Here is a 25,811-nt window from a genome sequence, read left to right on the forward strand (position 1 = left end):
GAATTAAAAATTCCGTATTAATCTGTATAATTTATTTATTGCAGTTTATAAATGCACAAGTATATCAAGTAAAAAGAAAATAAACAGATCCAGTCAATCATTTATTTATTTATTTATTTTGCACTTTTATATACCGATTTTCCAATAACAGAGCTACTGATCAATTCGGTTTACATTCTGAACAGAACAATGACAAGTTAATGTCTTACAATGAACAGGTAAAAGTAACTTGGATACAGCTATATGGGGTAATAACATAACATAACGTAAATGCTACAGAGCCTAATGTAGGCTAAAACAAAGAAGCAAGGTATCAATCTGGGAATGGATTTAAGTCTGTTAAGGATTCAAAGAAGGCCTGAGAGTTCTGGATATGATCTATATAGTTCTCTGGGGGGGTTACTAAAGAAGGGTCCTTGGCATGAATAGTTCGGCAGGCTGTTGCTTATGAGAACGCTTGATTGAATAACCAAGTCTTAAGTCTTTTTTTAAATATAGTGGGGCATTGCACTAATCTGAGGTCTGACGGGAGAGTGTTCCAGAGTTTGGGGCCGGCTGTAGAGAAGGCTCTTTTACTTAATGATGATCTTATCGGTGGAATCTGAAGGTTGTTTTTGTAGGCTTGTCTCACTGGCCTGGTAGAGGTGTGTAGTTTGAGAGGGATTTTGAGCTCGAGTGGGGCAAAGTTATGTAGTGCCTTGTGGATTGATGAAAGCACTTTGAAGTGTATTCTGAATTTAACGGGAAGCCAGTGTAGGTCTTTTAAGATAGGAATAAAACAATAATAAAACAAAATATAATAAAACAAAATGTAACAAAGGTAGGGGGGGGTTTAGATAGGGCTGGGGGAGTGGGTTAGGTAGGGGAAGGGAGGGGAAGGTGCGGGGGGTGGAAGAAAAGTTTCTTCCATGGCTGCTCCGATTTCGGAGCGGCCTCGGAGGGAACGGAGGCAGGCTGTGCGGCTTGGCGTGCGCAGGCTGCCGATTTTGCACAGCCTTGCGTGAGCCGACCCCGGATTTTAAAGGATACACGCATATCTATTAAAATCCGGTGTACTCTTGTTTGCGTCTGGTGCGCGAACAAAAGTACGCGTGGGTGTACTTTTTAAAAATCCATCCCTTTGTGAAGTAACACAAACTCCTGCAGAGAAAGAGAAATCTAGAACCTTGCCATACCATACAGTCATAGCACTGACTTTCAGGATTCAAATAACGGCAACCTTATGAAAAGCAGCAATGCAAATACTACACCAGGGCCTAGAACATTAATACATCACCTACTGGAGTAACAGAACAAACTGAACTGCTACAGAGCAAATACACGCTAGCAGAAATACTGCAGTTCAGTCACACACAGGCAAAACAGAGCCCGACTACAAATTAGAAACAGAAACATGCAGACAAAACCAAAATAGAAAGCCTGAGAAACGAGATTCTGAACAGTGGAATACTGAAGAAAGGGCAACATACAAAAATATGCACATTCCCAAAGTTGGCATATTCAAATTGCTAAAATCTCAAAATATATTTTTTTTCATTTGCTGTCTGATCTTTGCTGGTTATCTGACCACACGAAGCCAGATAGCCATAGACCTGGTCCGAAGCAGCCCTAAAGTTATCGGGATAACTTAGCTGGGTAGAACTGAAATTCGGCGAAGTTAGCCGGATAACGTAACTCCTCCCTGAAACGCCCCAGGAATGTCTTTTATTGGGCTAGATTTTAGCCCGATAAGCCAGATAAATAGCTTGGTATATTCAAAACCTTGCCATTTAGATGGATAACTTGTAAGTCATTCGTCTAAATAGCATCAGTTATTGAGCTATGTTACTGTGGGTATTGATACAGTTCACATTAACCGGCTGCAAAATGGTATTACTTGTAGGATGCTGTTAATTAAATTAATGACTGTAGTGCTGGCCTGGCAAGGGTGTAAGAGGAATTATCTGATTAGAGAGATCAGTCATGGAACCACCTTTATTTCTTTTGCATGACTGCACCACGCATGTGAGCAGGTTTCTTGTCCGTCATTGTAGTCAATACAGTTATTCCTTATAAGGTGGATTTTAAAGCCCGTGCGCACACGTCCATGTGTGCGTAACCCGTACGCACACGTCCATGTGTGCGTAACCCGTGCGCACACGTCCATGTATGCGTGGTTCCCAGCATGTGCACGTGGACGCGCTGATTTTATATCGCCGCGTTCATATTATAAAACACGATACCCACCTGATTTTATATCGGTGCACGCATGTTTGGCGGGTTGCGACTTGCGCGCGCAAGAGGGGCGGGGATTTCCAAAAAATATGCGCAACAACTCAATCAGCCAGATCCCAGTTCCCTATCCCCCTACCTACTCTGCCTCCCTTTTCCCCACTCCTCCTCGACCTCTAAAATCCCTCTTCCTACCTTTTTTTTTTTTTTAATTTGTTTTCGAGTTTACTTCATTTTTAACAGATGAAGAAAGTTCCGCACGCTGGCTTCCCTCAAGACAGCGCAAAATGGCGCTATCCCGGCCAGCCCTGCCCCGGCCCACCCCATTTCTAAACCCCGGACCTTCTGCGCAAATCCCGGCAGATACGCACTTGGTCGGGCCATTTAGAAAATGCACGCGGCGTGCGCTCAGCCCGGCCATGCGCGTATCTGCCGGGATTTGCGCTTGCTGGCCTTTTAAAATCCGGCCATGTATTGTTAGTTGTACTCTCCCGCCATGCTGGCTAAAGCCCATCCATAATTGTACACAAAACCAAACCAAAACTGTTGCTGCTGTTTGTAGGGGGGGGGGGAAAAATACATCATTCCACCGAAATTGCCTGCTCTCAATGTTAACATAGGAAATGTGGCAGTTTGGAGAAAATGCCTCATTTCAAATACAGTATTAATGACAACTTTTTATTTTTAATTAAATATATTGAGGTTTCGCCTAGAGTGACACAAGTCATGGTTTATAATAAGTCCAGTCTCTCTTCCTTTTTATTATTCTTTCAGAGAGTGCTTGTGCAATTTTCTTAAGTGTTCTTTTTGAAAGTTTTACAGTGGCAGTCTATGGGAAGGCGGCAAAAAAACCCAAGGGCGTCTGTTTTACAGAGCGAGGAAGCACTTGTGCCCTTTCACCCATGAAGTCTAGGCATAGCTCCCTTCAGACTGCACAAGAGTGAAAGGAAATGCACATCTTTGCCACTGCAAAGCTTATGAGCAGTTGGAATTGCAATTTAATGAGAACGTAGCGTTTTTTAAATTACTACCTTTCGTTTTTTTTTAAATTTTATAACAGCGTGTTTAGTAAGGCGCTTGTCCACTGGGGGACAGGGGCTTGCAGTTATGAAGCTCCTCAATTCTATTGCTTCATCACATGAGCCTGAAACCAAGTTCAACGGGCTTTTAACTGCATTATCGGAAACGCCATCACCCGTTTTGGAATGTATTTAAAGCCGGTCTGAAAGCAGCAGTGCAATGTTTTATACAGTGGAGTCCATTTAAATGAATATCTGTAAAAGGAGTACGTTTTACGGATTCATAACTCTTTGGGTCACCACATCTCTCTGTGTTTACAAAAAGGCAAGTATACAGCATGCAGATGAATAATGAAAAAATAATTTTAAAAGAGCAAGCGTCTGGTACAGAAAGAAGTCAAATAGCATGTAAACATGGCCTGCTAAAAGTATAACAACATGATTACATAAATAGACTTTTGGTGTATATTATGAAAACATGATGTGTCAAACAATGGAGGACTCAAACAAATACAAGTTTAAAAAAATAATGCTTTTGCTCAACGACTTGCGCTTGGAGTGGAAGTCTAACATAGCATCTCATAAACTGTATTTTCATTTTAACCTTTTCAGGATATCCAAATTAGGAAACTGATTAAAGTTTAATTTTGTTTGCTTTTTTTTTAGGGACGATGTACTAGAGAGAATTGCAAATATCTCCATCCTCCTCCACATTTAAAAACACAGCTTGAAATCAATGGACGCAACAACCTTATCCAGCAAAAGACGGCAGCAGCCATGCTTGCACAGCAAATGCAGTTCATGCTACCGGGCACCCAGCTACAGCCAATTGTAAGTCGAGAGGGTGTTTCCATTTAATCTTTGCGCAGATAAGAACAAGGAATATAAATCCTCCTCCCAATATTTTCCCATTGTTATTGCTATAATATGTGTGCTATAAAATGTGTGTATGTATATATATATATATATATATATATATATATACATATGTATGTATGTATATGTGTGTGTGTATATATATGTATGCATGTATATGTAACCCCTGGGCGGGATGGATCCTTTACTTGGCACGCAGGGGCACATAGAAAGAAACGTAGAGCTGGACCATTTATGCACAACTCCTCTCAGTCTCTATACAACTGCTCTTCCCTACCAGACAACTCTCATCTGGGTCTAAGAGTTCCAATATGTGGGGACGAACAAAAGCTCTTGTGCCCTGATCTTTGCAAGTTAGTCCTGTTTCTGTCCTTAGTGCACAGCATCAATAATTAAACAGTCGCAGCATCCAATAAACACACAGCAGAGGTATTGCGGTTTCCAACTTCTTTACTGATAGCTTGATCCAGTGATTGAATAATATTTACATTTCTCCTCTGTGATTGATTGCAGCAATAAATAATAAGACAGTAGATAGAATAAACTTGTAATTCCACTTCTTCTAGTAAAGTCTCTACTAGTAGTGGAAGCTAAATCATCCATTGTACCTAAAGACTTGAGGGTGGCCAATGGAACCTCGATATTTAAAAAGGGCTACAGCAGTGATGCGGGAAACTATAGACCGGTCAGCTTGACCTCAGTGCTGTGAAAAATAGCAGAAACTATTTAAACAAAATCACAGAGCATATAGAAAGACATGGTTTAATGGAACCCAGCCAGCATGGATTTTCCCAAGCTTCACAAACCTGCTACATTTCTTTGACAGGGTGAATAAACATGTGGATAAAGGTAAACCGGTAGATGTGTATTTACACTTTCAAATAATAGAAGGACTAGGGGGCATTTCATGAAGTTAGTAAGTAGCACATTTAAGACTAATCGGAGAAAATTGTTTTTCACTCAACACACAATAAAGCTCTGGAATTTGTTGCCAGAGGATGTGGTTAGTGCAGTTAGTGTAGCTGGGTTCAAAAAAGGTTTGGATAAGTTCTTGGAAGAGAAGTCCATTAACGACTATTAATCAAGTTTACTTAGGGACTAGCCACTGTTATTAATTGCATCAGTAGCATAGGATCTTCTTAGCGTTTGGGTAATTGCCAGGTTCTTGTGGCCTGGTTTGGCCTCTGTTGGAAACAGGATGTTGGGCTTGATGGACCCTTGGCAATTTCGTATGTTCTTATGTATTTGAATTTTCAGAAGGTGTTTGACAAAGTCCCTCATGAGAGGCTTCTAAAAAAACTAAAAAGTCATGGGATAGGGAGCGATGTCTTTTTGTGGATTGCAAACTGGTTAAAAGACAGGAAACAGAGAGTAGGATTAAATGGTCAATTTTCTCAGTGGATAAAGGTAAACAGTGGAGTGCCTCAGGAATCTGCACTTGGACCAGTGTTTTCAATATATTTATAAATGATTTGGAAAGGGATATGATGAGTGAGATAAAATCTGCAGATGATACAAAATTATTCAGAGTTATCATATGCAGATTGTGATAAATTGCAGGAGGACCTTGTGAGACTGGAAGATTTGGGCATTCAAATGGCAGATTAAATTTAATGTGGACAAGTACAAGGTGATGCATATAGGGAAAAATAACCCATGCTGTAGTTACAGGATGTTAGGTTCCATATTAGGAGCTACCACCCGGGGAAAAAGATCTAGGCTTCATAGTGGCTAATACATTGAAATTATTGGCTCATTGTGCTGCAGTGGTCAAAAAAGCAAACAGAATGTTAGGAATTATTAGGAAGGGAATGGCGAATAAAATGGAGAATGTCACAATGCCTCTTTATCGCTCCATGGTGAGACTTCACCTGGAGTACTGTGTGCAATTCTGGTTGCCGCATCTCAAAAAAGATATAGTTGCACTGTTAAAGGTACAGAGAAGGGCGACCAAAATGGTAAAGGGGTTGGAATGGCTCCCCTGTGAGGAAAGACTAAAGAGGATAGGGCTGTTCAGCTTGGAGAAGAGATGGCTGAGGGGGCATATGATAGAGGTGTTTAAAATCATGAGAGGTCTAGAATGGGTAAATGTGAATCAGTTATTTATTCTTTTGGATAATAGAAGGACTAGGAGGCACTCCATGAAGTTAGCAAGTAGCACAATTTAAAATAAATCAGATATCATTATTTTTCACTCAATGCACAATAAAGCTCTAGAATTTGTTGCCAGAGGATGTGGTTAGTGCAGTTAGTGTAGCTGGGTTTAAAAAAGGTTTGGATAAGTTCTTGGAGGAGAAATCCATTAACTGCTATTAATTTGACTTAGGGAATAGCCTTTGCTATTACTAGCATCAGTAGCATGGGATTTATTTTATGTTTAGGTACTTGCCAGGTTCTTGTAGCCTGGATTGGCCACTGTTGGAAACAGGATGTTAAGCTTGATGGACCCTTGGTCTGAGTCAGTATGGCATGTTCTTATGAACTTAAGCTCTATATTTACCCAGAATTACGCCCTGCATGCAATTCCTTACTTTCCTCAGTTGTACAGATTAATGTTAGTTTAATCTTCTTTTACCTGCCAATTGCTTTCTTTCTTGCTCTTCTCACTGGAGGGGGCCAGAATATACACTACAGTCCCAATATTTAATCAGAACTCCGTCCCAGATGTAATGCTTCTTCCAGACATTCGCTCTGAATACTTTTAACTCCGTATGCAGCACCTGAAGGGTACTTCACTTTCCCTTGTATTTTCCTGAATTCTTTCCACTCCTTAGGCAGCATCGGGTGGGCACTTCTCACACCCTTAAGTAACCTTCCCACAATATCAACAAAGTTCTTCTTACCTTTATGCTGTCTCTTTGTTTTTCCTATCAGTGCACTTTACTGGGATCTCTTGCTTGAGATGGAATTTGTAAAAACTCTGTATCTTTCTGGATGAAAGACTTCCCTCTTGAAAGGTTTGGTATACAGGTATCATGGCTTATCAGGTCCAAGTGGAAAAAGTATCAGATGAATCCAAAGGGAAAAAATTAAACAAGAAGCAGGAAGGGTGGAATAAAACCTCCGTACCTCCAACCTATGAGAGAGCTCAAAGCAGTTAATGCAAAAATATATTCTTCCGCTGCAGCAGGTCACTGTCACTGTGTATGCTGGTTAGGAGATAGATCTCAAGCAGGTCTTCCTTACGCCACATCCAGCCTCGAATACAGGGATCGCCCCAATGCACTGCAAGAAGGGGGATGGGCTCTCCCAGGGAATCCTTACAAATAGGCTTAAAAGAGTCCAAACAATCTGTAAAGGCAGGTAGATGAGTCATCGGGAGGGCCACCCTCTAATGGGAACTTCATATATATATATATATATATATATATATATATAAAATATATACATGACGTAAGGTTTCCCCTTACCGAAGGAGTAGGTGCATGACTAGTTGATACAGAGTAAATACAGGGAATTGGGCAGAGATGCCTTTCTCCAGACATCTGGCAATATTTTTAATTGGAAAAACTTTTATCATCTCTAAAATAAATAATGAATTGTTTGTTTCTGTACTTATTTATTTATTTATTTATTTATTTATTTATTTATTTATGGGTTTTATATACCGACATTCATCAAAGATATCACATCGGTTTACAGTAAAACAGTAACTTACGCAAAAGGATGCGTTTGACATAGAACAAGCGAGGATAAACCAGTACATCATAAACAACAACAGGATGTGTAGTGAACTAAATACTTAGTAATTAGACAGCCAGGGACGATTGGGCTTTCCTGAGGCATGTCTTATGGAGACAGTTTTCATTCTACCCACACAGCTATAAAGTCCAAGGGTACTTTCTACTTACAGCCTTAAGTAACGATGGGCCGATCGCAGGACGGTCCCGCAGCCGTCCAACTAACCCCTGGAAGCTTCACGTTCCTTGGTGGCAGGAACGCCGCCATGATACTGCTCCTCCTCCTCGCTTCAGCGTTAAAGGGCCTGCGGTGGGAAAACGCTGACGGTGCTAGGTGACGACGTTAGTACGGATGGGTACTTAAGACCCAGCCGTGCTTCCCTTCAATGCCTCAGCAACAGGTCTACCTGCCCTGTCTGCAGTGCATGTTGCTACTCCTTGAGCTTACATTGTCTCGCTGTTCCTGTGTCTTGTTTTGCCATGCTCTTGCCTTTGCCCTGCCTCGTTTGTCTTGCCTTGTCCTTCCTGCCTGGTCCTGGCCCTCTGTCTCATGTCTTGCCTGCCGCCCTGGTACTGACCCGCTACGGACCCTGAATTGTACTTCTGCCTGCCCTGGCCTCGGCCTGACCTCTGACATTGTTCCTTGGTGCCGGCCCCGGCATTGGAACCCGAATCCTGTCCTTTCGCTGCCTGCATAACCGGTGCCCATACCTGGACTTTTGTCGGACTGCCCCTAAGTCCTGCCAACCCTCCCCTGAACCCAAGGGCTCAATCTGTGGGGAGCGGCACTGGTGTAGGTGAAGCTCCAGCTCCAGTCTCTATAAGGGCATGTCCGCCAGCTGTCAGCGTGGGCCTAGAAAGTTCGCCGCAGCCTAAGGGCTCACATCAGCGACATTTTCAAAGCAAAAGAATGCCTGCTTACAGGGTGGGCAGTTTCCAAAGAGCCCACCCCTACCAGTAAACCGCTGCTTTACTGTTGGAAATGGCTTTGAAAATCGCCATCTGAATGCTATGATAAATGGTAATAGTATAAGTAGGTACTGTTTTTTAAGCAAAGGAAGAACATTTTTAAAGAGTTACGCACATAAACATTAGCATAAGGTGCGTAGGTTTCCTACACTCACAGTGACGGTAACTTTCGAACCGGCACGCGTGCGCACATCTGCGTGCATACGTCGGCCCGTGCCCGGGAACACGGCCATTTGATAACATCCACGCACATATATGTGTGCATGTTATAAAATAGCCTGGCCACGTGCACATGCGTGCCAAATTTTAAACGGGGCACGCAAATCCTGCATCTACCGTGTAAATCAGGGGATTTTAAAAGGGGCCCAGCTCAGGCTATTCCCAGTTTTACCAGTTCATCCCCACTTCACCCAGTTAAGGGAGAAGTCCTCCGAACCCCCTAATTTAATAGCCTTCCTTCCTCACAGTTAGCCTCCGACCCTTAAAACCCTGCAGATCTGCCTATTTTTCTTCGTTTTTTTAACTTGCACGTCATCCATAGCAGAAGTAAAGTTGCATGGCAAGGGGTCTTGGCGCGCCAGTTTGCGTCAGTATTTCCACGCACATCTTAGATTCATGCCCGCGCTGCGCCCCTTTTCGAAAACGATCGAGATGTGCATGCTGCAGAAGACCCACACGTATCTCGGTGGCTTTTTAAAATCCACTCAGTGCGCACAAGCCCAACTTCTTCACGCAATCCCTAATTAATATGCGCATAGGGCTTTTAAAATGCACCTTACAATCGCTATTTTGTAAAAATTGAACGTATACACATACTTTGTTTTGTGCACACAAATACATGAGTAAAGAAGGGGCAGTCTAAGGGTGCTCCAGGGCTGAGCCAGCAGTTCCCCATGTAAAGAAGGGACAGTCTGGGGGTGTTCCAGGGCGGAGCTAGCAATTCCGCATGTAAAGAAGGGACAGTCTGGGGGCGTTCCAGGGCGGATCCAGCAATTCCGCATGTAAAGAAGGGACAGTCTGGGGGCGTTCCAGGGCGGAGCTAGCAGTTCCCCATGTAAAGAAGGGACAGTCTGGGGGCGTTCCAGGGCGGAGCCAGCAGTTCCGCATGTAAAGAAGGGACAGTCTGGGGGCGTTCCAGGGCGGAGCTAGCAGTTCCCCATGTAAAGAAGGGACAGTCTGGGGGCGTTCCAGGGCTGAGCCAGCAGTTCCCCATGTAAAGAAGGGACAGTCTGGGGGCGTTCCAGGGTGGAGCTTGCAGTTCCGCATGTAAAGAAGGGACAGTCTGGGGGCGTTCCAGGGCGGAGCCAGCAATTCCGCATGTAAAGAAGGGACAGTCTGGGGGCGTTCCAGGGCGGAGCCAGCAGTTCCCCATGTAAAGAAGGGACAGTCTGGGGGTGTTCCAGGGCGGAGCCAGCAATTCCGCATGTAAAGAAGGGACAGTCTGGGGGCGTTCCAGGGTGGAGCTAGCAGTTCCACATGTAAAGAAGGGACAGTCTGGGGGCGTTCCAGGGCGGAGCCAGCAGTTCCGCATGTAAAGAAGGGACAGTCTGGGGGCGTTCCAGGGCGGAGCCAGCAGTTCCGCATGTAAAGTAGAGACAGTCTGGGGGCGTTCCAGGGCGGAGCCAGCAGTTCTGCATGTAAAGAAGGGACAGTCTGGGGGCGTTCCAGGGTGGGGCCAGCAGTTCCCCATGTAAAGAAGGGGCAGTCTACAGGTGCTCCAGGGCTGAGCCAGCAGTTCCGCATGTAAAGTAGAGACAGTCTGGGGGCGTTCCAGGGCGGAGCCAGCAGTTCTGCATGTAAAGAAGGGACAGTCTGGGGGCGTTCCAGGGTGGGGCCAGCAGTTCCCCATGTAAAGAAGGGGCAGTCTACAGGTGCTCCAGGGCTGAGCCAGCAGTTCCGCATGTAAAGAAGGGACAGTCTGGGGGCGTTCCAGGGCAGGGCCAGCAGTTCCGCATGTAAAGAAGGGACAGTCTGGGGGCGTTCCAGGGCAGGGCCAGCAGTTCCCCATGTAAAGAAGGGGCAGTCTACAGGTGCTCCAGGGCTGAGCCAGCAGTTCCCCATGTATAGAAGGGACAGTATGGGGACATTCCAGGGCGGTGCCAGCAGTTCCGCATGTAAAGAAGGGACAGTCTGGGGGCGTTCCAGGGCAGGGCCAGCAGTTCCGCATGTAAAGAAGGGACAGTCTGGGGGCGTTCCAGGGCGGGGCCAGCAGTTCCCCATGTAAAGAAGGGACAGTCTGGGGGCGTTCCAGGGTGGGGCCAGCAGTTCCCCATGTAAAGAAGGGGCAGTCTACAGGTGCTCCAGGGCTGAGCCAGCAGTTCCGCATGTAAAGAAGGGACAGTCTGGGGGCGTTCCAGGGCAGGGCCAGCAGTTCCGCATGTAAAGAAGGGACAGTCTGGGGGCGTTCCAGGGCAGGGCCAGCAGTTCCGCATGTAAAGAAGGGACAGTCTGGGGGCGTTCCAGGGCAGGGCCAGCAGTTCCACATGTAAAGAAGGGGCAGTCTACGGGTGCTCCAGGGCAGGGCCAGCAGTTCCCCATGTATAGAAGGGACAGTATGGGGACATTCCAGGGCGGTGCCAGCAGTTCCTCATATAAAGAAGGGGCAGTCTAGGGGCGTTCCAGGGTGGAGCCAGCAGTTCCCCATGTAAAGAAGGGGCAGTCTACAGGTGCTCCAGGGCTGAGCCAGCAGTTCCGCATGTAAAGAAGGGACAGTCTGGGGGCGTTCCAGGGCAGGGCCAGCAGTTCCGCATGTAAAGAAGGGACAGTCTGGGGGCGTTCCAGGGCAGGGCCAGCAGTTCCACATGTAAAGAAGGGGCAGTCTACGGGTGCTCCAGGGCAGGGCCAGCAGTTCCCCATGTATAGAAGGGACAGTATGGGGACATTCCAGGGCGGTGCCAGCAGTTCCTCATATAAAGAAGGGGCAGTCTAGGGGCATTCCAGGGCGGAGCCAGCAGTTCCTCATTTAAAGAAGGGGCAGTCTAGGGGCATTCCAGGGCAGGGCCAGCAGTTCCGCATTTAAAGAAGGTCATTCCAGGGTGGGGCTAGCAGTTCCTCATATAAAGAAGGGACAGTCTAGGCATTCCAGGGTGGGGCCAGCAGTTCCTCATATAAAGAAGGACAGTCTAGGGGTGTTTCAGGGCGGAGCCAGCAGGTCCACAAGTAAAGAAGGGGCAGTCTAGGGGTGTTCCAAGGCGGAGCCAGCAATTCCATATGTCAGTTGCTATTTCAAAGACATGGACATGCATTGTGCAACTTACTCGTAGAATTTTACACCTGCTAATTATCTTGCATAATTGATATCAGACTTGTTTATTGTGTAGTATTGGCTGGGTGGGAGGTCTGGGTGAACTAGGGGAATTCAGGCTGAAGAACCAGGTGGGTCTCATTGACCTGGAGATGGGTAGTAGTGTAACTAGTAAACTGGTTAATTTAAATTCCACGTGCATTTTAAAATATGCAACATTTGCATGTAAATTGGGGTTTTATGCGAGTAAGTCCTACTTAATTTTTGCACATAAAATATACACGCGCATATTTTTAAAATAGGTAGAAAAAGCACGTGCGTTCAATGCATTTGCTGTCATTGCATTGCTGCCCCAGGCGGTAAAGTTTTCAGATTCCTCCTTCTTTATATGAGGAACGGCTGGCTCCCCCCGGAACTCCCCTAGACTGCCCAGTCGCACGCCTAAGGAGAGCGAAAAAGGGGCCTGCCCTTTGTGCGCCCCTTCGTGCAGCCACCGAGTGCGACAGTCACTTCCCCCTCCCTCCCTTCCTCCTGCCTCCTACTGACCACTCTACTTCCTTCTCAACAGCCATAAAACAAACCTAATGATGCTAACCTACCCTATCCCTATAATTTCCCACTTCTACCAAAACAGGAGAAAGCCAGCAACCCCTACTCAACTTCACCAAAAGAGAACCTTAATACCCATCATGACCACCCCTCTAACACAATTCCTTGGTCTCTCTCTCATCTCACTAATGCTGTTTAACGCACAATGCATCACAAAAAAACCCCACATTCTTAATGACTACCTTCTGGACTCGGAACCAGATATCTGCCATTACGGAAACATGGCTAAAACCCACAGACATTGCACTAACCAACCAACTACCTTTTCAATTCTACGACATATTCTCTATACCCAGACAAAAAAAAAAAGGTGGTGGCATCCTTTTAGCGGCAAAAAAAGAGCTAAAACTAACCTCTCAAACCTTGAAAATTGCCTCTAAACTAGAAATAGGCCTTTTCAAGTCTAACCATTTACAAATCTGCCTAATCTACTCCCCCCCAGGAATCCTAGACTCAGATCCTTCTCTTATTGAACTTGTTGCCAAACACATCAATGCTGACTCCCCAGCTATCATTATGGGAGACTTCAACATCCATGTAGACTCGATCCCCCTGACTCCCAACTGCGAAACTCTTCTATCTTCCTTCAGTGCCATGGGTTTTAAGCAAATCATCAACAACCCCACCCACAAAGCTGGCCACACCCTGGACTTTATCTTCATAAACTCTATCTCACTCAACTCCCCCCCCCCCCCCCCCCCCCCGCTTTCTCCCCTATCCCATGGTCTGACCATCTGATGATCACTACAGACCTAACGATCAACAAAAATTGGATCCCCCCATCCCCAAAACAACCATTCAATTCAGGAAATCATGTTCTATGGACGACCTAATTTCCCATCTCTCTATGGACTTACAAAACCTCGACCTTTCCAACGCAGACTCTGCATTGACGACTTGGCTCAACATCACTAGCTCTGTTGCAAATAAAATTTGTCCCTTGACCACCAAAGAAATCAACCCGTCTTCTAAAAACAAAAAACCATGGTTCACTCTGGAGCTGAAAATCCTTAAACTAGGACTAAGACGCAAAGAACAGACATGGCACAAAAACCCCACCCATACCTCGAAGTCAACATACAAAGCCACTATGCACTCCTACAGGAAACACTTAGTACTCCGTACTAAGAGAGACTTTTACGCCAGCAAAATCCATAACTACTTCTACGACGCTAAGGCTCTTTTCTCTTATGTGTCTGCACTTACCAAACCCTCCCCTCCCACCATCCCGGATGACAAAGCCCAATCCAAGGCAAATGAATTGGCAACCTTCTTCGAGAAAAAAATCTCCAAGCTCCTAGATCCGCTCATCCTCGCAAACACCCAGCCTCCCCCCTGCTACACCTCACCAAACAACCAAAAAGCAACTTTGAGTCCTTGGAGCTAACATCATCTCTAGAAATTGAAGCAGTTCTCAAGAACATGAAGCCCTTCTCTTACCCTTCAGACCACATTTCTACAAAACTTCTACTTTCCATACCTAACACCATTTCCAAACCACTAGCAGAAATTATCAATTGTTTCCTAGCCCAAGGATCAGTACCTGACCCATTGAAAATTGCTACCATCAAACCTCTTCTAAAGAAACCTAACTTGGATCCTATTGACCCCGCCAACTTCCGCCCAATAGCCAACCTTCCTTTCATTGCCAAACTGATGGAGAAATTAGTCAACACTCAACTCTCTGACTACCTAGACGATCACAAGATTCTCTACCCTGCTCAGTTTGGATTCCGTAAATCCTCAAACACGGAATCCCAATCTCCCTCACCGACAACATCCTCATGGGTCTAGACAAGGACAATCCTACCTACTAGCCTTACTGGACATCTCAGCGGCATTTGACATGGTAAATCATTCCATTCTCATTAATCTCCTGGCTGATATTGGCATCGCAGGCTCTGCCCTTAGTTGGTTCAAGTCCTTCCTCAGCAATAGAAACTATAAGGTCAGAATAAACAACAAAGATTCCCACCCCATAAGCTCTACACATGGAGTTCCTCTAGGTTCGTCACTCTCTCCCACGCTCTTTAACATTTATCTTCTCCCCCTCTGCCAGCTCCTTGCTAATCTAAAATTAACACACTATGGGGCGGATTTTAAAAGGGCTGCGCGCATAAATCCTTCCAGATTTACGCGCGCAGGGCCCTCGTGCGCTGGCGCGCCTAAAGCCCCGGGATGTGCGTAAGTCCCGGGGCTTTCAAAAAGGGGTGGGAGGGGGCGTGCCCCGGCATTTCGGGGGCGGGCCCGGGGGCATGGTGCCGGCCCGGGGGCATGGTCGAGGCCTCTGGACCAGCCCCCGGAACTAGAGGACGGAGCGGGGCTCGGAGGGAACATGTAGCTCGCGCTGGGCTCGGCGCACGCAGGTTGTACAAATGTGCACCCCCTTGCGCGCGCCGACCCCGGATTTTATAAGATACACGCGGCTATGCATGTATCTTATAAAATCCAGCGTACTTTTGTTCGTGCAAGTACGCGCTCGCGTATTTTTTAAAAATCTGCCCCAATATTATTTACGCCAATGATGTACAGATCCTGATCCCCATAACAGAATCCATCTCTAAATCCGTTAACTTTTGGAACAGCTGCCTCAATTCAATCAACCTTCTCCTATCTAGCCTCAACCTAGTCCTCAACACTACAAAAACAGAACTTCTCCTCATCTCTACCAGTGATATCAACACCTTCATCAACAACCTCTCCACAGCCACCACAACACACGTGAGAGATCTTGGAGCCACACTAGATAACCGACTAGACTTTGAAAAATTCATCAACAACACTACAAAAGAATGCTTTCATAAACTACACATCCTAAAAAGGCTCAGACCTCTCCTGCACTTTCACAATTTCCGCATGGTTCTCCAAGCCACCCTCTTCTCAAAAATAGACTATTGTAACGCTCTACTTCTTGGATTCCCAGCAACCTCCACCAAACCTTTGCAGATGCTCAAGAACGCCGCCGCAAGGATATTAACCAATTCTAATCGAAGAGAACACATCACACCCATTCTCAAGAATCTACATTGGCTTCCCATTAATTTCAGAATCCTCTATAAGTCCCTCACCATCATACATAAAACCATCCACAAACAGTCCTCTGTCCAGCTTAAAATACCGTTCCACATGCACTCCTCCTCCAGACCAATCAGATCTGCCTACAAGGCTTCTCTACTCACCCCCTCCGCCAAGGCTACGATCCACCCTTCATTAAGAAAACGTGCCTTCTCCACCGCCGGACCTTCGCAATGGAACGCTTTACCCCCTGAGCTTTGCCAGGAACAATGCCCACTCACATTTAGAAAGAAATTGAAAACTTGGTTATTCTTACAAGCCTTTCCTTAATATCCTGCGACACAAACACAGACTCATGTTACAGTTAACGTGCAATTCTTGCTGTAACTTCGTTTAACTTGCCCCCTCCCTGACCATCTGTGGCCTCTCCCCCCACCTCCCCGTACACCACCCCCTCTGCCATACCCCCTCCCTCTTCGAGATCCGAACTAAGTGCCAAATTAATTTGGAATTTATCTGTTTCCTCTCACGAGGTTTTATTACATTGTTTTGTTGATCAGCCCTATTATACGTTATGTTCATCCTCCTTGCTATTCATTAGCCTACTCTTTCATCTATAATTTATATTTAACTCTCTCCTTAATTTGATACTTGTTATTTGTAACTTTTCACAATTTTTTGGTTCGATGTAAATCGGTGTGATAAGAATCTTCGACTTTAACGTCGGTATAATAAAAAGATGTAAATAAATAAATAAATGTATTCGTGCCTAAACATACACACATGCGTATGCTCCAGGATAAAGATATGTATATTTTTAATACGCATTATGCACAGCTTATAAAATAACCATCGTACATCTAAGTGTGGCCATACACGGTGCAAATATGCACTGAGTATCTGTGTCTGTTAGAATAACGTTTCGTAATATTACTTAGTTTCAAGATTTCAGGCCGAGACTGCCAGTGTGCCAGAGTAATCCTAGGTGCACAATGAAGGCTGCTCTGAAGCTCTGGCCAGCAGATAGGATTCAAGGGGGAAGGGCATGTGCTGAATCTTTGACATTTTTCCTGTTCCCTATTGGGGATTCATGGTCTCTGTAGTTTTCACACACCTCTTGTGCAGTGTAAATCTAGAAGAGGAGAATTTCTGTATTCCACCCCCACTACCACCCAAAAGGCTTAAGATGCAGCTCCGCTCCTGAGAAGATAGTAAAGAGAAAATCAGGACATTACAGCCTATTAATTTAATTTAAAGTTCTGTGTCTCTCTTGTTTTATTTTCTAAATATGTAGTAGGAAAAAAAAGTCTGGCAAATGTTGCTAGTGTAGAACAGCAACCTTGCATTGTTTACATTTTATCAAGCAAACACTGTGATTGGAGTTTATAAAGCTAGTTACAAGAAACAGATGGACCAAAATGTTGATACTGCAGAATACTTTTGATAATGTTTAGAAAAGACAGATTCCCTTTCTAAATATTTTTAACAGCTTTATGAATACTTGTAGGAGTATTTAATCCCATTTTAAAGACAAATTTTAATATTTTTAAGATTCAGTATTCTTAATACAGAAATGTCAGCATATGTTTCTTTAAAAAGGCACAACTTTTGTTGCGTTACTTCCACTAGCCCTACAAAAAAAGACACTTGGAACCCATATAATATTAGGCTTATTGTAAAATACATTGTGGACTTGACCCTCAGAAAGCCATGAGTAAATGGAATTACAATATAGTAAACCTCCCATATCAAAACAGCACTAACGTCCAGCACTCAAAGAGTAACAACCCTACCTATGAAAAGCCAATACTGCAAATATTATGCCAAGCCCTAAAACACCACTATACCTCCTATTGATAAAACAGAACAAGGCATGCTGTTATATATACCTACACAGAAACTACACACCTGCAGAATCCTTCACTCATACAAAATATAGCTAGACCCTTATAAAATCCAGAATAAAGAGAGCATAAAGTATAAATGGAAATATGCAGACAAAAATTGACCTGGAAACTGCAAGCCAGACTCTATATGCAGTGCAGCAATGCAAAAACAGAAACATCATCATGCCTCATAAAACAAAATCAAGAAATATAAAACATCAATCATAATAGTAAGCCATACTAATAAAAAGAATATTTTAAAACAGCTGAGGAATAGAATAACATCTGATAATTAAACTCATAAAAACATTTTTAAAAATTTCCCAAAAAACAATATGGGAACCCCACTAATCACATCATCTTCAGGTGCCACCATGCGGGTCTTCTTGGTCACATAATGTGTGGGAAGCATGTCAGTATGAAATCAAGTGGTGCCATCGCATCGTGTTCTCTTGCTGGTGGGAATTTCTCCAGCACAGCGTCAAGTGTATCCCTGCCATGTGGTCTTCCTTCCAGTGGGTGTGGGAATCTCGCCTGCTTTTCAGCAAACTCATGTTGTTTTAATGTGGGATTGAAAAGGCAAAGTGAGACAGCTGCTGTTAGGGCTGTTTTGGGGATGCTTTTCCTGCCTCCCCAGAATTTTGCCACCTGAAGTGGCCACCCCACCCCGCCTAATTATAGAACCACCCCTGTCCAGGGGAGACAAAAGGGAGATATACAGAGCATCCTTCCATTTCCATTGTGCTCAAAGTACAGAAGAGAGACATAGGATGCTTACAAAATCTTCTGTGTTTTCCTCCTATGTGCACCAGCATTCCCTGGGGACATGGGCAGGGCGATCTGTTTGCCCCATGAGGAGAACATGCAAGTTTTCTGTTTTCCCCAGGGATGTTGCAGGTGGCAGTTTTGTCTCAATGTACAGTAAGTCTGTAGTAACTTAATGAGCAAATATCCAATTCCGTTTTTTCACATTAGGAATTTTGCCCTGAGGTCTGCTAATATAGTGCATTTGATACGGTTACCTTTTGAGTTTGAGGGGGTGCCTTTTCATAACTTGGGCCATATAGGTTTGATTTCATGGTTACATAAAGCCTTAGTTAAAACTTATGTTTGTTCTTACTCACTGATTATATGAAGCAGTTTTAGATTGTCAAGAGTATCAAGATTTTTGGCCTTTGATTTGGAAATATACTTTCTGCTGCTCCGTTTCTCTGAGCTTGGTGAGTTCTCAGGTGACGAGTTTCCTGAGATCGTATCTAATTCTTGACAGGATTAGCAAAAACAATGTTTGTTTCTCCACTTTGCTGGCACGATTTTGCAACGACTGGTTCTTTTTTTTTTTTTTTCTACATATGGTAGCGGGAGTATACTTTACTTTCATTAAGAATTTTTAGTTTGAAATACTTAACTCCCTTGTTAAGATTTCAAGCTTAAATATGCCTTAATAATGTTAGTATTCTTGTCAGGAGAAAGCTATGCAGGGCAGTGTCCTGAAGAGATTAAAGCGGTTGCTTCAATATCTATATTGCTAGTGGCAAGAGTTGCCTTAGTAAGAAACTGAAAAAGTGAGCAAGCATCATCTTGGTGTGATTGAAAGGAGAAGGTCTGGAAAATTGCTTAAGGTAGCAAGAGTGTAGCTAACCATTTCTGAAGCTGCATGGCCTCCTTTTTTTTTTTTCTCCGTTATGTGAAATACGGAGCCAACTGGAATCTCCGGGCTGAATGTCCGCTTTGTCTTTTCTCAGTGGCTTGGGATATGGTAACTCCCTCTGAGGGATTAGGGTGGGGAAGATTCTAAGTCTGAGGTTTGCTTTTCCTTGGAACCCTGGGATTGATAAGGTTATATGGCTACTACTTTCCCTTCTGCATTGCTTGCTGCTGATATCCTAAGCACGTGGCTTTGTTTTTGTCCCTGAGGTAATGACTGTCCATATGTAGCTATCGCCACATTATTTTGTGCTGCTGCATTTCCTTTTGTTCCTTCCGTTTCTTGTAGGTCTGCTGACTGGCAATCTTATGCCTTTTTCATTAAAATATTTTGACACAGACACAACCAGGAAGGAAACTTTCAAACCACCGCGTGCGGCGGCATATACGCACGTATGTGGCTGTATGTATTTTTACAATAGCATTTTGCAACCCGTATGCATGATAAACTGCGGACATCTTTACCTTGCAACATATACAGTGGACCAGATATTAAGAGTTACGCGTGGGCGTAGATTTGTGAGCGCAACCTGGCGCGCACAAATCTACGCCCGATTTTATAACATGCGTGCGCAGCCGCGCACGCATGTTATAAAATCCAGGGTCGGCGCGCGCAAGGGGGTGCACAATTGTGCAACTTGCGCGCGCCGAACCACGCAGCATTCCTCCGTTCCCTCCCTTCCCCTACCTAACCCACCCCCCAGCCCTTCCTAACCCCCCCCTTACCTTTAACTTAGAAGTTGCACCTGCCTCCGAGCAGGCGTAGGTTGCGCGCGCCGGCCGATGGCCGGCCCGCGATCTCGGGCACAGAGGCAAATTGCCGCTATGCCTGGAGGCTCCACCTCACATACGTGCGTCCCAGGGTTTTCCCACGTCGCTGGGCCTATGCAAAATAGGCTCGGCGCGCTCAGGAGCAGATTCTCAGGGTTACACGCGAAACCCTTTGAATATCCGCCCCAGTGTATGTAGGTTTCTCCGTGAATACATTCAATGCATTGAACGCGCGTACTTTACCCACCTATTTTTAAAATGGACATGCATATATGTTAAGCACGAAAGCGAAGTAGGACTTGCATAACACATCACACCAACTTCAAATACTTCTCATCTATGCCCCCCCAGGACTCTTAGAAGCCGACGTCTCACCCATCATCGAAATAACCACAACCTTCCTAAACCTGGACGCCCCAGCAATAATACTAGGAGATTTCAATCTCCACATGGATAACTCAGCTCTCTCAACTAGCTGCCAAACTCTCCTTCTAGCATTCTCAGCGATGGGCTTTACCCAAATAGTCAATAACCCGACACATAAAGCAGGACATACGTTGGACCTGATCTTTATCAACAAAGGCATAAAATCGTCTTCCCCACCAAAAAATACGAAGATACCCTGGTCGGATCACTCCCTGATTTCTACCTCATTCGCATTGGAAAAATCTACTGCTCCTCATCCACCTACTCCCTCCTTTAATTACAGGAAACCTTGTCACCCCGACGACCTCACCAATCAGCTGACCAAACACCTTCCCGCTATTGTTCTCACCGATCCCAATACGGCCTTACGATCATGGAACTCCATCACAGAATCCATAGCCAATAAGCTCTGCCCTCTAACAACAAAAAAATCCCACCCAGACGCCTCCAAAAAACAACCATGGTTCACCGACGATCTTAGAAGGCTAAAACAAAAAAAAAAACAAAAATTAAGACAAATGGAATCCAACTGGCGGAAAAGTCCTACTGCTAGCACACTCTCAGCCTACAAACGCTCGCTACAACAATACAAGGCCAGCACCTCCAAATCAAAAAGAGACTTTTTTGCCTCCAAAATCCACAACGTAGTCTTTGATGCAAAAGCTCTATTCTCCTATGTTTCCTCCCTAACCCAAGTACCCTCACCAGAATGCCCTAGTAACCAAGCTCAAGCTAAAGCAGATGAACTCGCCATCTTCTTTCAAAACAAAATCACAAATCTTCTTACTCAACTTCCCTCCAATATCATCCCTCTAACTCCAGCCCTAATGCCTCACATCAAAAACATTCATCTTGAAATGTTTGAACCCACTTCGTCTTCCGAAATCCAAACCATCCTTAAAAGAATGAAACCATCTTCGCACCCAGCGGACCATATTCCCTCAAAACTTCTCCTCTCAATACCAGACACCATATCCAAAACATTAGCAGACATCATCAACTGCTCGCTATCCCAAGGTTCCTTCCCAGAAGACCTCAAACAAGCCTCACTCAAACCTCTTTTAAAAAACCCAACCTGGACCTAAAAGACCCCAACAACTACCGTCCAATAGCTAATCTCCCTATCATAGCTAAGATTATGGAAAGGCTTGTGAACGCCCAACTATCGGACTTCATCGAAGACAACAAAATTCTATCCGCCTCACAGCATGGATTCCGCAAAAATAGGGGCACAGAATCCCTACTTACCTCCCTAACAGACCTACTCATCTTACGTACAGACAAAGGTCAATCCTTTCTATTGATCCTTTTGGACCTCTCAGCAGCTTTCGATACCGTAAATCACGCTATCCTCATCAAACTGCTAGCTGCGATAGGAATCTCTGGTTTAGCGCTCTCCTGGTTCAAATCGTTCCTAACCAACAGAGGCTACAAGGTAAAAATCCAGAATAAAGAATCATCACGCCACGACTCGACCATCGGAGTCCCACAAGGTTCCTCTTTATCCCCTACACTCTTTAATATTTACCTCCTACCACTATGTCAACTCCTCATCAACCTCAAGTTAATACACTTTCTCTATGCAGATGACATCCAGATCCTGATCCCCATCAAAGAATCATACTCAAAAACCCTTGAATACTGGGAATCCTGTCACCTAGAAATCAAAAACCTCCTCAACAGCCTCAATCTGGTACTAAACTCCGCCAAAACTGAAGTATTACTCATAACTCCTGATAACAATCTCACAACCTCTCTGCCAAACAACCTACAAACCACTCATGTAAGAGATCTAGGTGTGCTAATCGACAATAAACTAAACTTCAAAGCCCACATCAATAAAACCACCAAAGACTGTTTCTATAAACTGCAAGTTTTAAAAAGGATAAGACCACTCTTCCATGCCAAAGACTTCAGAACCATCCTCCAAGCCCTCATTTTCTCAAAATTGGACTACTGCTGCTCCACTTTACTTGGCCTCCCCTCCTCATACACAAAACCACTCCAAATGGTCCAAAACGCAGCAGCCCGTCTACTGACAAACACTAAGAAAAGAGACCATATCTCCCCAGTGCTACAAGACCTCCACTGGTTACCAATTCATTTCAGAGTCATTTATAAATCCATCACCTTGATATACAAAATCATTCACCAACATACCACAATCGATCTACAAATTCCTCCCCGCTTCCACAAATCCACAAGACCGACCAGGGAAGCCTACAGAGGATGCCTCATTGTTCCACCCACGAAAACCACTAATCACAGCACCTTAAGAGACCGAGCCCTTTCCACCGCAGGCCCACAGTTATGGAACTCCATCCCTCCAGAACTCAGAAACGAACCATGTCTCCTAACCTTTAGGAAAAGACTCAAGACATGGCTTTTCAGGCAAGCCTTCTCGAACTCTACCTAATATGCACCATAAACAAACTCTCTACTCAGAGACTGTACATATGAGACACCATATTTATATTGAACTTTTGTACATAATTATTCTCCTCTATCTCTTTCTATTTCTTACATTCCCAGTTCATTAGCCCTTGTTAATTGTAACTGCTTCTCTTCATCACGTTATTTATGTTTTTTGGTTGTATTATCCGCACCCCTGTTTTCTGTAAACCGACATGATGTGAACGAGTTCATGAATGCCGGTATAAAAAAACCTTAAATAAATAAATAAATAAATAACTCCCGATTTACAAGCGTAAGTTGGTTGATTTTTAAAACATGAGGGCTTAAATGAAAATTAACCAGTTTTACCAATTAGTCCACCAGTTTGTCCGGTCCTTCTCCAGGCCATCGAGACCCTTTTGTTTCTTTAACCTATGCTTCCAGACCTCTCACCCAGTCAGTACTGCACAATAAACACAGTGAATATCACTTTCGTCAGATAACCAGCAGGTGTAAAAGCGCAAATCTATGCGCGCATCTTTCAAAAGAGCAACTTATGTGCGTGTTAGCCCCTTCCCCAGAAGGCTCCTAAATTGCCCCTATATTATGGGGTAGATTTTCAGACGAGCGCGAATAGCCTACTTTTGTTTGCGCTCCAGGCGCAAACAAAAGTACGCTGGATTTTAGTAGATACGCGCGGAGCCGCGCGTATCCACTAAAATCCTGGATCGGCGCGCGCAAGGCTATCGATTTTGTATAGCCTGCGCGCGCCGAGCCGCGCTGCCTCCCCCCGTTCCCTCCAAGGCCGCTCCGAAATCGGAGCGGCCTTGGAGGGAACTTTCCTTTGCCCTCCCCTCACCTTCCCCTCCCTTCCCCTACCTAACCCACCCGCCCGGCCCTGTCTACACCCCCCCCTTACCTTTGTCGGGGGATTTACGCCTCCCGGAGGGAGACGTAAATCCCCGCGCGCCAGCGGGCCTGCTGCGCGCCGGGCCGCGACCTGGGGGCGGGTACGGAGGGCGCGGCCACGCCCCCGGGCCGTAGCCACGCCCCGTACCCGCCCCCAAAACGCTGCCGACACGCCCCCGGAACGCCGCGACGACCGGGCCCGCCCCCACGACACGCCCCCCTCCGAGAACCCCGGGACTTACGCGAGTCCCGGGGCTCTGCGCGCGCCGGGAGGCCTATGTAAAATAGGCTTCCCGGCGCGCAGGGCCCTGCTCGCCTAAATCCGCCCGGTTTTGGGCGGATTTAGGCGAGCAGGGCTCTGAAAATCTACCCCTATGTGTGTAGTGTGTGTGTGCGTGAAAGTGAAAATGTGCATGTATTTTTTACCTTTGTATAAGACGAAATGTGTGAGGAGGTGCTACTTTTGCACATATATGCTAATTTTTATGCATATTGTTTTGAAAATTCACCTACATAACAGTATGCTAGGAGGAATTTTTCTTCCTCTACTGTGATAACTGTGCTAAGAATAGTAATGATTTAGCAAGGCAGCCTTTTTTTCTATTTTTCAGAAATCTTTATTAAGTTGCATTCATCATTCAAACTGTTTTGACAGAGCTATCATACCACAGTACAAAAAAAGCCATGTTTCACCCCAAAGTGCAATCCAGTTCACTGCCCACAGTGACATTTCACTCTCAAGACCTCCTGTCCTTACCATAAAACCAAAATAATATGCAGGTGTATATATAACTGCAGTTCTCTACTTTTATTTCTGCAAGTATACTTTATACCAGTGGTTCTCAACCTTTTTTTGGCCGGGACACACCTGACAGATGGTTCTCACATGCGTGACACACTGAACATGTGACCATCACGGGGCTAAATGTAAACATGCACTCTGCATCCACAGGAATCCCCTCAACCCCCAGCAATGAGTGCAGAGCAGATCTAGGGCATTACCCTGTACAACTCGCCATACAAAAAAGATATTCTGGTTCTGATGACATCCCAGTAAAAGCAAAACAAACTCCCTTTATTACCAGGCACAATAGCCTTCCTTATGAAAAGACAGTAATTTACCACTAATGCATATCCTATTGAGAAAACACAACAAATAAGAGTGATACAAATGCCTACATGCTAGTAAAATACCTCACCTCAGTCACACACCCTTCACCAAGTACAGAAAAACCACAAATTTATAAATATGGAGACAGAAACTGGAATGGAAAACCAAAAAAGCCACTCTGCATGCAGTGCGAACCTGGAGAAATGGAAAGAGAAATATAGCACCTAACAGTCCCAGGATCTGCAATAATGCACACAAACTAATCTGCACAAAGTTACACTTGCATTATGGAACACATAACAACCCTACCTATGAAAAGGCAACACTACAAATATTAAACCAGGCCCTAAACACCAATACACTTCCTATTAGGAAAACATAATAAGCCAAGCTGATATAGATCCCCACACAGAAATAATTGTAAAGCTAATCTAACAAATGTTACAAAACAGCTGCTGAACAGAATAACATCCCACAATTAAAAACTCATAAAAATTATTAAAACATGTCCAAATATCAATAAAATATTCCAAAACAGCAGACATCGCATAATACCCATTGATTAAAATGGCAGTCAATCAAGAAAAATAAACTTAAAAAGCCACCTTTATTTACCCTCTCCAGCAACTCTCCTACTCCTTCCCCTTCCAGGCCAATAGCACTCACCAGAAGCAGCAAGGGCTGCTGAAGCTCTGTTCTCACAGTCCTCTTCCTTAGTGCCCACAACCAGTCACTCACAGACACACACACACACACACATACCCAATTAGACCCCATGACCAGTCTCGGTCACTCTCACACACAACCAATCATCTTCCTGACCAGTCTCTCTCTCTCTCTCACACAGAGATACATCACCTCCCTGACCAGTCTCTCTCTCAGTCACACATATGCTCTCTTATATACAAGCTCTCAATCACACACAAATGCTCTCACATCCATTCACACAAGCTTTCACCCAGACATCCATTCACACCCACCCAT

General features: G+C 44.8%; 1 protein-coding gene across 9 annotated transcripts in view; it reads left to right on the forward strand.

The window, feature by feature from the left end:
• Positions 1 to 25,811, forward strand: part of MBNL3 (muscleblind like splicing regulator 3) — a 272,637-nt gene that overhangs the window by 175,219 nt on the left and 71,607 nt on the right. For all 9 annotated transcript variants that reach the window (XR_003857482.1, XM_029606676.1, XM_029606678.1 and 6 more), the window contains exon 3: positions 3,897 to 4,061. Coding sequence is in view for 8 of the 9 variants with exons in the window: in XM_029606676.1 (XP_029462536.1) it covers positions 3,897 to 4,061 (165 nt within the window). In the remaining variant the exon portion in view is untranslated. The remainder of the gene's footprint in view (positions 1 to 3,896; positions 4,062 to 25,811) is intronic.

The sequence above is a fragment of the Rhinatrema bivittatum genome, chromosome 6, assembly GCF_901001135.1.
Source record: "Rhinatrema bivittatum chromosome 6, aRhiBiv1.1, whole genome shotgun sequence".
Lineage (NCBI taxonomy): Eukaryota > Metazoa > Chordata > Amphibia > Gymnophiona > Rhinatrematidae > Rhinatrema > Rhinatrema bivittatum.